The 12,729-nt window shown below is 51.7% G+C and overlaps 1 protein-coding gene across 4 annotated transcripts in view; it reads right to left on the minus strand.

Annotated features, from left to right (window-relative positions):
- The window catches only part of LOC112220069 (ral guanine nucleotide dissociation stimulator), a 70,692-nt gene that overhangs the window by 25,683 nt on the left and 32,280 nt on the right, over positions 1-12,729 (minus strand). For all 4 annotated transcript variants that reach the window (XM_042302622.1, XM_042302621.1, XM_042302620.1 and 1 more), the window contains one exon: positions 5,703-6,040. In XM_042302622.1, the coding sequence (XP_042158556.1) occupies positions 5,703-6,040 (338 nt within the window). The remainder of the gene's footprint in view (positions 1-5,702; positions 6,041-12,729) is intronic.

A 12,729-nucleotide genomic window follows, 5' to 3' on the forward strand; every position in this document is an offset into this window, starting at 1 on the left:
CCCACCATCCATCCATCTCTCCCCACCCACCCACCCATCCTCTCCTCCACCCACCCACCCATCAACCCATCCCTCATCCATCCATCCACTCATCCATCCACCCACCCACCCATCCATCCTCTCATCCACCCATCCATCCCACCATCCATCCATCCATCCATCCATCCATCATCATCCATTCACCCACCCACCCATCCATCCACCCACCCATCCATCCATCATCCTCTCCTTCACCCACCCACCCATCCTCTCCTCCACCCACCCATCAACCCATCCCCTCATCCATCCTCTCATCCACCCACCCACCCACCCACCCATCCCATCCCTCATCCATCCATCCACTCATCCATCCTCTCACCCACCCACCCATCCATCCATCCTCCACCCACCCACCCATCCACCCATCCATCCCACCATCCTCTCATCCACCCATCCATCCCACCATCCTCTCATCCACCCATCCATCCCTCCACCCACCCACCCATCCATCCTCTCCTTCACCCACCCACCCATCCACTCATCCTCCACCCACCATCCATCCATCTCTCCTCCACCCACCCACCCACCCACCCATCCATCCATCCACTCATCCATTCATTTATGTGTATCTCCATCCATCCATGTGTATCTCCACCCATCCATCCCACCATCCTCTCATCCACCCATCCATCCCACCATCCTCTCCACCCACCCACCCACCCACCCACCCTCTCCTTCACCCACCCATCCTCCTCCACCCATCCCCTCATCCATCATTCCACTCATCCATCCTCTCCTCCACCCATCCATCCTCTCCACCCACCCACCCACCCACCCATCCATCCATCCACTCATCCATTCATTTATGTGTATCTCCATCCATCTATGTGTATCTCCACCCATCCATCCCACCATCCTCTCATCCACCCATCCATCCCACCATCCTCTCCACCCACCCACCCACCCACCCTCTCTTCACCCACCCATCCTCTCCTCCACCCATCCCCTCATCCATCATTCCACTCATCCATCCTCTCCTCCACCCATCCATCTCTCCTTCACCCACCCACCCATCCTCTCCTCCACCCATCCCCTCATCCATCCATCCACTCATCCATCCTCTCCTCCACCCACCCACCCACCCATCCATCCATCCACTCATCCACCCATCCTCTCCTCCACCCACCATCCAGGCTAATCCACCCACCCACCCATCCATCCACTCATCCTCTCATTCACCCATCCTCTCCTCCACCCACCATCCATCCATCCTCTCTTCACCCACCCACCCACCCACCCATCCCCTCATCCATCCATCCACTCATCCATCCTCTCATCCACCCACCCACCATCCATCTCTCCTCCACCCACCCATCCATCATCCTCTCCCACCCACCCACCCATCCTCTCCTCCACCCACCCACCCACCCATCACCCATCCCCTCATCCATCCATCCACTCATCCATCCATCCACCCACCCATCCATCCATCTCCACCCACCCACCCACCCATCCATCCTTCCTGTCATTCACCCATCCTCTCCTCCACCCACCATCCATCCATCCTCTCCTTCACCCACCCATCAACCCATCCACTCATCCATCCATCCACCCATCCATCCCACCATCCTCTCATCCACCCATCCATCCTCTCCTCCACCCACCATCCATCCATCCTCTCCTCCACCCACCCATCCATCCCACCATCCTCTCATCCACCCATCCATCCTCTCCTCCACCCACCCACCCTCCATCCACCCACCCATCCATCCATCCACCCACCCACCCACCCATCCATCCTTCCTGTCCACCCATCCATCCTCTCATCCACCCACCATCCATCCATCCTCTCCCACCCACCCATCAACCCATCCACCATCCATCCATCCACCCATCCATCCCACCATCCTCCATCCACCCATCCATCCTCTCCTCCACCCACCATCCATCCATCCATCCTCCACCCACCCATCCATCCCACCCATCCCATCCATCCACCCATCCATCCTCTCCTCCACCCACCCACCCATCCATCCTCTCCTCCACCCACCCATCCCATCCTCCACCCACCCACCCATCCATCCCACCATCCTCCATCCACCCATCCATCCTCTCCTCCACCCACCCACCCACCCATCCATCATCTCTCCACCCACCATCCATCCATCCCTCCCTCCACCCACCCACCCATCCTCTAATCCATCCATCCACCCATCCATCCTCTCCTCCACCCACCATCCATCCCTCCTCCACCCACCCACCCATCCTCTCATCCATCCCACCATCCTCTCATCCACCCATCCACCCACCCATCCATCCATCCTCATTCACCCATCCTCTCCTCCACCCACCATCCATCCATCCCTCCTTCACCCACCCATCACCCATCCCCTCATCCATCCATCCACTCATCCATCCTCCATCCACCCACCCATCCATCCATCCTCTCCTCCACCCACCCACCCACCCATCCTCTCATCCACCCACCATCCATCCTCTCCTCCACCCACCCATCCATCCCACCATCCTCTCATCCACCCATCCATCCTCTCCTCCACCCACCCACCCACCCATCCACTCATCCTCTCCTCCACCCACCATCCATCCTCTCCTCCACCCACCCACCCACCCATCCACCATCCTCTCCTCCACCCACCATCCATCCTCCTCCACCCACCATCCATCCATCCTCTCTCCACCCACCCATCCATCCCACCATCCTCTCATCCACCCATCCATCCCCTCCTCCACCCACCCACCCACCCACCCACCCATCCACTCATCCTCCACTCCACCCACCATCCATCCATCCTCTCCTCCACCCACCCACCCATCCCTAATCCATCCATCCACCCATCCATCCTCTCCTCCACCCACCATCCATCCTCTCCATCCACCCACCCACCCATCCTCTCATCCATCCCACCATCCTCTCATCCACCCATCCACCCACCCATCCATCCTCATCCACCCATCCTCTCCCCACCCACCCACCCATCCATCCTCTCCTTCACCCACCCATCCACCCATCCCCCATCCATCCATCCACTCATCCATCCTCTCATCCACCCACCCATCCATCCATCCTCTCCTCCACCCACCCACCCACCCATCCTCTCCTCCACCCACCATCCATCCCTCCTCCACCCACCCATCCATCCCACCATCCTCCATCCACCCATCCATCCCTCTCCCTCCACCCACCCACCCACCCATCCATCTCATCCTCCTCCTCCACCCACCATCCATCCTCTCCTCCACCCACCCACCCACCCATCCCTCATCCTCTCTCCACCCACCATCCATCCTCTCCTCCACCCACCATCCATCCTCTCCTCCACCCCCCCATCCATCCCATCTCATCCACCCATCCATCCTCTCCTCCACCCACCCACCCACCCACCCATCCACTCATCCTCTCCTCCACCCACCATCCATCCATCCTCTCTCTCCACCCACCCACCCATCCTCTAATCCATCCATCCACCCATCCATCCTCTCCTCCACCCACCATCCATCTCCTCCACCCACCCACCCATCCTCTCATCCATCCCACCATCCTCTCATCCACCATCCACCCACCCACCCATCCATCCATCCATCCTCATTCACCCATCCTCTCCTCCACCCACCATCCATCCATCTCTCCTTCACCCACCCATCAACCCATCCCCTCATCCATCCATCCACTCATCCATCCTCTCATCCACCCACCCATCCATCCATCCATCCTCCACCCACCCACCCACCCACCCATCCTCTCCTCCACCCACCATCCATCCTCTCATCCACCCATCCATCCTCTCCATCCACCCACCCACCCACCCATCCTCTCTCCACCCACCATCCATCCTCTCCTCCACCCACCCATCCATCCACCATCCTCTCATCCACCCATCCATCCTCTCCTCCACCCACCCACCCACCCATCCTAATCCATCCATCCACCATCCTCTCCTCCACCCACCATCCTCTCCTCCACCCACCCATCCATCCCACCATCCTCTCATCCACCCATCCATCTCTCCTCCACCCACCCACCCACCCACCCATCCATCCTCTCCTCCACCCACCATCCATCCATCCTCTCCTCCACCCACCCACCCATCCTCTAATCCATCCATCCACCCATCCATCCTCTCCTCCACCCACCATCCATCCTCTCCTCCACCCACCCACCCATCCTCTCATCCATCCCACCATCCTCTCATCCACCCATCCACCCACCCACCCATCCATCCATCCATCCTCATTCACCCATCTCTCCTCCACCCACCATCCATCCATCCTCTCCTTCACCCACCCATCCCATCCCCTCATCCATCCATCCACTCATCCATCCTCTCATCCACCCACCCATCCATCCATCCTCTCCTCCACCCACCCACCCACCCACCCATCCTCTCCTCCACCCACCATCCATCCTCTCATCCACCCATCCATCCTCTCCTCCACCCACCCACCCACCCATCTCCTCCACCCACCATCCATCCATCCACCCACCCATCCATCCACCATCCTCTCATCCACCCATCCATCCTCTCCTCCACCCACCCACCCACCCATCCTCTAATCCATCCATCCACCCATCCATCCTCTCCTCCACCCACCATCCATCCTCTCCTCCACCCACCCACCCATCCTCTCATCCATCCCACCATCCTCTCATCCACCCATCCATCCTCCTCCACCCACCCACCCACCCACCCACCCACCCACCCACCCACCCATCCACTCATCCTCTCCTCCACCCACCATCCATCCTCTCCTCCACCCACCCATCCATCCTCTCCTCCACCCACCCACCCATCCTCTAATCCATCCATCACCCATCCATCCACCATCCATCCTCTCCTCCACCCACCCACCCATCCTCTCATCCATCCCACCATCCTCTCATCCACCCATCCACCCACCCATCCATCCATCCATCCTCATTCACCCATCCTCTCCTCCACCCACCATCCATCCATCCTCTCCTTCACCCACCCATCAACCCATCCCCTCATCCATCCATCCACTCATCCATCCCTCATCCATCCACCCACTCATCCATCCTCTCATCCACCCACCCACCCACCCATCCTCTCCTCCACCCACCCACCCACCCACCCATCCTCTCCTCCACCCACCATCCATCCATCCTCCACCCACCCATCCATCCATCCTCCTCCACCCACCCATCCATCCCACCATCCTCTCATCCACCCATCCATCTCTCCTCCACCCACCATCCATCCATCTCTTCCTCCACCCACCCATCCATCCATCCTCTCCTCCACCCACCCATCCATCCATCCTCTCCTCCACCCACCCATCCATCCCACCATCTTCTCCTCCACCCACCCATCCATCCTCTAATCCATCCATCCACCCATCCATCCTCTAATCCATCCATCCACCCATCATCCTCTCCTCCACCCACCATCCATCCATCCTCTCATCCACCCACCCATCCACTCATCCTACACCCACCATCCATCCATCCTCTCCTCCACCCACCCACTCATCCACCCATCCACTCATCCTCCACCCACCATCCATCCATCCTCTCCTCCACCCACCCACCCATCCACTCATCCATTCATTTATGTGTATCTCCATCCACCTAGCTTTTCCATCCATCTATAATTCTTCCACCAATCAACCGATGGATCTATCCATCCATCTGTCAATTCATCCATCTATCCCGCCCTCTATCTCTCCGCCCTCCCTCTACTCACCTGTTGAGCAGTAGGTCCAGGACCTGCTTGGTGGAGGTGAAGGAGCGGTAGGTGCAGAGGAAGATGGTGACGTAGGTGGAATCGTTGCCCCGGACCATGTACTCCACCAGCTTCTCCAGCGTGCCTGCCTTGATGGTGCGCACCTTGCACGTCTCGTACAGGCTGAGGGCCGCGTCTGTCTCTACACCCAGCCAGCGCTGGCCCTTACTTGCCCCGCTGCCGCCACTGTGATGGCCAGGATGGTGGTGGTGGTGGTGGTGGAGCATCTGAACCTTCCGCAGGGTGATGGTGTACACCGCCCCGTCCTCCACCTCCTCACCGATCTCCTGGGTCGTATTCTGGAATACAGAGGGCACGAGAGAGAGAGAGAGGGTTAGATACTCAATCTTTTTTACTTCTAGGGGCTATGACACACCTGAAAACCAAATGAAGCCTGGTCCATACTAATTTAGCTTTTTCTCTAAAAGATTGGAGCTGGCTTTTACTTTAGTTACACATTGAACGATGCAATACATTTAACCATTGATTAATAGACTATTGCTGTGTAATACAGTACATTTAACCATTGATTAACAGACTATTGCTGTATAATACAGTACATATAACCATTGATTAACAGACTATTGCTGTGTAATACAGTACATATAACCATTGATTAACAGACTATTGCTGTGTAATACAGTACATATAACCATTGATTAATAGACTATTGCTGTGTAATACAGTACATATAACCATTGATTAATAGACTATTGCTATGTAATACAATACATAACCATTGATTAATAGACTATTGCTATGTAATACAATACATAACCATTGATTAACAGACTATTGCTGTGTAATACAATACATAACCATTGATTAACAGACTATTGCTATGTAATACAATACATAACCATTGATTAACAGACTATTGCTATGTAATACAATACATAACCATTGATTAACAGACTATTGCTGTGTAATACAGTACATATAACCATTGATTAATAGACTATTGCTGTGTAATACAGTACATATAACCATTGATTAATAGACTATTGCTGTGTAATACAGTACATATAACCATTGATTAATAGACTATTGCTATGTAATACAATACATAACCATTGATTAACAGACTATTGCTGTATAATACAGTATTGGAGGATTCCAAGTATCCAAGTATTCCAATGTTATTGGTATTATTGCGTGACAGTTTTAGAAGGAATTTATTTTATTTGCCTCTGGTCTAGGCTATAACAACTCCATTTCCCAGTGACAGACCATCACAACGCCTTTGGTCCCTCTCCTTCTGTTGATTTGTTGCACTAACACCCATACCAGTCTGGCCAAACAATAGTCACTCCATCATCCTGTGACCCACTTGTTCAATATGCGTTATTTTTAGATCAGAGTCCAATGCAATAACACTCAAAATTGAACTAGCCCCTTAGTCTCAGGCCAAAAACTATTCTGGCACGCAACGTTATGCCACGACATGTTCCCAGTAGTTTTTGGTTCCTCGGCCAGCTGCTCGCCTCGCCAGCACAACAAAACACAGGGCACAGCACAGAGCACGGCCTTCTTATCAGATGGCATACAGGATGTGGATAAGGCCTGATAGCAGAAGCGGACAGACGTAAACAGAGTGAGGACCGAACAGCTGTGCTGTAGAGGATGGACATTATGACTGCCTGCTGACACACTGGGTGATATTTTAAAAATAGTCCAGTTGTTAAAGTAGCTGCTAGTGCTTTAGGCTTTCCAGCACAGCACTTGTTTCACGGCACTTCAAAAATGGTTTAAATAAATTGATGATTGCATTTATCTGAGGTTGCGCTGATTGACTGTGCCGTTGTCCCTTTTCACAATGGAAAGTTTTGATCACAATGTCAAAAGCCACTGCCAAGACACTCTATTCAACTATGCAATTTCATTAAACCACGGATAGGGGACACCCACGCAATCGGATGGGTCAACAGTCTGAAGTTGAAGGCAAACAGCCTGCGTTCCCTTTCTGGGTCGTGTTGAGGAAGTTTTGAGCCAGACTGAAACTCGTCTGGAAAATATTAGATATCATAAAACATGTTGTATAAATATTTACCCAAATGTGAGCTTGTGCTGTGTTGCACATGCAGGATCAGTGTCAGCCAAGGGGCTGATCTTAGAACAGATGTTATCCTGCTGTGGTGTCTATGACTATATAAACAGTCAGTCTCATGACTGATACGCTCCTTGAGCTATTATATGGGTCAGAACTTATCTCACATGCTAAAGCGAAGATGGGCAATCTTATCCTTTTATTCTAGCCAAGCAGTAACAATTTTACTAGTAAACTAACCATAGTCTTTATTCAAGACTTTGATTGGGAGAATTTGATATGTTAAGGCCAGTTTATACTTGGTCTAAAGACATGTCTGTAGACAATGACAATGTGACAACGACATTTCATTTATACTCCGGTGGAATGTCTGTAGAAAGTCGCTGCGACTGTCAGTTTTCTTGATGCACAGACATGAAAAAAGTTTAAGTCTATGAGACTGTCGCAACGTCTGTTGTTGCGGTTACTGGACTGCCACAGCAACCAGACCAAATCCTCCTGTGACAAGATGATGCAGGAGTTCTAAAATTCTCTGATAGAAGGACCTACTTTTATTTGGTCACACTGTGGCAGTAATGTTATTTTCTGTAAGCTCACCATTAACTTGCGAACTATAATGTGGTTGTGGGTTTATTTTCCTGTGATAAGAAATAAAAAAGTAGCTAAAGTGAGACGCTGTCTGCTAGAGGGAGAGAATGAGTGAAGACGCTGTCTGCTAGAGGGAGAGAATGAGTGAAGACGCTGTCTGCTAGAGGGAGAGAATGAGTGAAGACGCTGTCTGCTAGAGGGAGAGAATGAGTGAAGACGCTGTCTGCTAGAGGGAGAGAATGAGTGAAGACGCTGTCTGCTAGAGGGAGAGAATGAGTGAAGACGCTGTCTGCTAGAGGGAGAGAATGAGTGAAGACGCTGTCTGCTAGAGGGAGAGAATGAGTGAAGACGCTGTCTGCTAGAGGGAGAGAATGAGTGAAGACGCTGTCTGCTAGAGGGAGAGAATGAGTGAAGACGCTGTCTGCTAGAGGGAGAGAATGAGTGAAGACGCTGTCTGCTAGAGGGAGAGAATGAGTGAAGATGCTGTCTGCTAGAGGGAGAGAATGAGTGAAGATGCTGTCTGCTAGAGGGAGAGAATGAGTGAAGACACTGTCTGCTAGAGGGAGAGAGAGAGTGAAGACGTTGTCTGCTAGAGTGAGAGAATGAGTGAAGACGCTGTCTGCTAGAGGGAGAGAGAGAGTGAAGACGCTGTCTGCTAGAGGGAGAGAATGAGTGAAGACGCTGTCAGCTAGAGGGAGAGAATGAGTGAAGACGCTGTCAGCTAGAGGGAGAGAGATTGAAGACGCTGTCAGCTAGAGGGAGAGAGATTGAAGACGCTGTCAGCTAGAGGGAGAGAGAGTGAAGACGCTGTCAGCTAGAGGGAGAGAGAGTGAAGACGCTGGTCATTATTTAAACTGGTTAGCCAGCTAGCTAACAACGAACAAAAACATTGTTTAGAAAATTGCTTTTAGTTGCCTGGCTTGCTGCTTGGTTGACAATTACCGAATTCATTTTTCAACAGATGGGTTTATTGGTGTTAAAATATATCAAGTCTGCTGTTTGGAGCATCGGGTTGCTGATGTCATGCAGAGGCTGTCTTTTGTGTTTATACTTCTTCCTAACTATTGTCAGATGACAATAGAATCTTCATGATGTCCATACGACAAATGTCTACAGACATGTCGATAAACAAACTATACAAACTATACTCAAATAATGATACACAGTACCATTGTAAAATTACTTCAAGAACAGAGAGAGAGAGAGAGAGAGAGAGAGAGAGAGAGAGAGAGAGAGAGAGAGCGCCTCTTCCACATGAGGGGGATAAGAAAAAAACACAGAAGTGTTTGCCAGGGTGAGGGAATGTAATCGCTCAAGGAGAGCGGACACAGATGCTGCATTGTTGTTGTTTTGCCTGCTTGCCTCCCTGGCCTGTCTGTCTGTCTGTCTGTCTGTCTGTCTGTCTGTCTGTCTGTCTGTCTGTCTGTCTGTCTGTCTCTGTCTGTCTGTCTGTCTCTGTCTGTCTGTCTGTCTATCAGCCCTGTAGTCTGGTCCCGGCCTGTCTGTCTCTGTCTGTCTCTGTCTGTCTGTCTGTCTCTGTCTGTCTGTCTCTGTCTCTGTCTGTCTGTCTCTGTCTGTCTGTCTCTGTCTGTCTGTCTCTGTCTGTCTAATCAGCCCTGTAGTCTGTGCCTGTCTGTCTCTGTCTCTCTGTCTCTGTCTGTCTGTCTCTTTCTGTCTATCAGCCCTGTAGTCTGGTCCCGGCCTGTCTGGCTGTCTGCCCTGTAGTCTGGTCCCGGCCCTGGCCTGTTTGTCTGTCTGTCTATCAGCCCTGTAGGCTGGTCCCGGCCCCGGCCTGTCTATCAGCCCTGTAGTCTGGTCCCGGCCTGTCTGGCTGTCTGCCCTGTAGTCTGGTCCCGGCCCCGGCCTGTCTGTCTATCAGCCCTGTAGTCTGGTCCCGGCCTGTCTGGCTGTCTGCCCTGTAGTCTGGTCCCGGCCCCGGCCTGTCTGTCTATCAGCCCTGTAGTCTGGCCCCGGCCTCTCTGGCTGTCTGCCCTGTAGTCTGGTCCCGGCCAGTCTAGCTGTCTGCCCTGTAGTCTGGTCCCAGCCTGTCTGTCTGTCTGTCTATCAGCCCTGTAGTCTGGTCCCAGCCTGTCTGTCTGTCTGTCTGGCTGTCTGCCCTGTAGTCTGGTCCCGGGCCCCGGCCTGTCTGGCTGTTCTGGCATGTCACCTAACACACACCAGATAACTTTGACTCCACAGAGAGTTAGAGTTGTCAACTCCAGTGTGTGTGTGTGGTCTTGTTCATCTAGCCCTGTGGTGACCTAAAATCCCCCAAAGTCCCCACAAGGATAGTAAAACAAGGAAAATTCCCCCTCGTGGGTACATTTCCCCATGTCCCCATGAGGACAAGGGCTATTTTAAGCTTAGGAATTGGGGTTGGGTTTAGGGTTATGGTTAATGTTAGGGAAAATAGGATTTTGAATGGAAATCAATTTTAGGTCCCCATGACAGAAGAACAAAACGCGTGTGTGTGTCTGAGAGAACGTTGTTCTGAAAAGCAGCTATCTGCCTGTTATTAAATGTATTTCCTCTAATCTGTTGCTGGCTGTCCACACTCCACAGTAGATGGATCGTTCCATTTTGGCATGTTTAAGGCGGTTCCTAAGTTCCAAATGTCAGTGTGTCTACCCTTGGGGTGACAGTAGGGTCATAAAACACCCCTTGTCTCCATAACGATGTCGGTTAGCTGTTAGAAGTTATTGCCCAGTGCTCCGTATTGGATGGTATTATTATCCCCTCAACCCCAACCTCCTGTCTAACACACACATAGCAGTAACCGTCAGGGGACTTTCCTAGTTCAGGAGACAGGGTCTGTGTGTGTGTGTGTGTGTGTGTGAAGTACCTTACGTGCCTACAGTCAGATCTTCCCCTGACTGTGTGTGAGTACCGGATATGAGAGTATGTCAAGAGCTTCAACTGCTTTCAGAATAGGATGTATGCAGTGAGGATACACCCACAGCTGGTTACACTTACCTACACATACATGTATGATCTGTTTAGGACGTCACTATGACAACATAAGGGAGATCCTGCATACAAACAAACACACCCACTGCAGGCAAAGAAAAAGCACATGAAGAAACGGTTGTCAATCAACAGGCTCCAGTGGGTGAGACACCAGATTGCTAGGACCCCACAGTTAGCTGGGATTGGCTTACTCACACACAGCACCACAGAAACACACAGAACATTATTCACAATGACCAACTGACTTTCCTTAGTAACTACAACAAACTGACAACCCTGAAAGCGTTTGGATTACTTGGACATTATCTCTCTGTCTCTTTTGTGTGGTTCCTCTCATTATTATTATTTACAGACAGACATTCCACTGGCGCTCCACAGGCCGTCTCAGCCTGCCGCCATCGAGAGAGGGATAGAGATGGTGGGGGGGGGGAATAGACAGAGGAAGAAAAGGAAAGAGGGCAGACAAAAGGGAGAGAGAAAGAAAGTGAGAAGTAAGGGGGACAGGACGTTAACTAAAGGGAATAAGGACCTTTGTGCATGTGTACTGTATAATCAGTGTGTGTGTGTGGTACTAAGACAAAGTTGTGCTGATGTGAGACCATTCTGGGGGTTATTGTGGCCTATTCCAGGAAGGTTTCTCTTTCTCTCTCACACACACACAGACTTCCCAGGAGGGTTACAAGTGGAGGCTTGAAGTTTAGGCACTTCTCTCTGCTCTGCGGGGACTTAAAAGAGGGGGGTGAGATGGGAAGACGGGACCTCACACACACACACACACACACTGCACGCACACACACTCATGGCTCTAGTAATGAGAATCTCTTATGCCTGTCTGCATTTGTCTACTTCATCAGCACTGAAAAGTGGTGTGTGTGTGTCCTGTACTAGGGCAAGAGAGAGGGATGACATCCTTCCTCTGGACTTAAAGGAAAAAACACGAAGGGACAGATGGATGGTGAATGGATGGGTAGCAACATGCAATAGGGTGGTGTAATGGACACATGAAAGGATCCATGTTGACACTGAGCAAACTTTGTTTAGGTGCCAATACAAACCACTAGTGTATGTTTTGTTGAGTTTTAGCCCATGATGCAATCCGTCCAAATGTAAATAACAAAATGCTGTTAAGAGTATTAACTTCCTGTAAGGAAGTGTTTCGATAAGGACGCTATACGGATTTCCCTTGTTGTTGCAATGTTCCTGTAAGTCTAGAAAGGCAGACAGCTGTGTTTTGACCACTCACTCCCTCTCTCCCTCTCTCTCTCACTCCCTCTTTTATCCTCTCCTTCTCTTCCCCTCCCTAATTATCTCCTCTCTCCCTCTGTAAGACACATCTGGAAATAGTCTCTCTTCTCTGTCCACTTCTCTTTCTTTCTCTTCCCTCTG

The sequence above is a fragment of the Oncorhynchus tshawytscha genome, linkage group LG20, assembly GCF_018296145.1.
Source record: "Oncorhynchus tshawytscha isolate Ot180627B linkage group LG20, Otsh_v2.0, whole genome shotgun sequence".
Classification (NCBI taxonomy): Eukaryota; Metazoa; Chordata; class Actinopteri; order Salmoniformes; family Salmonidae; genus Oncorhynchus; species Oncorhynchus tshawytscha.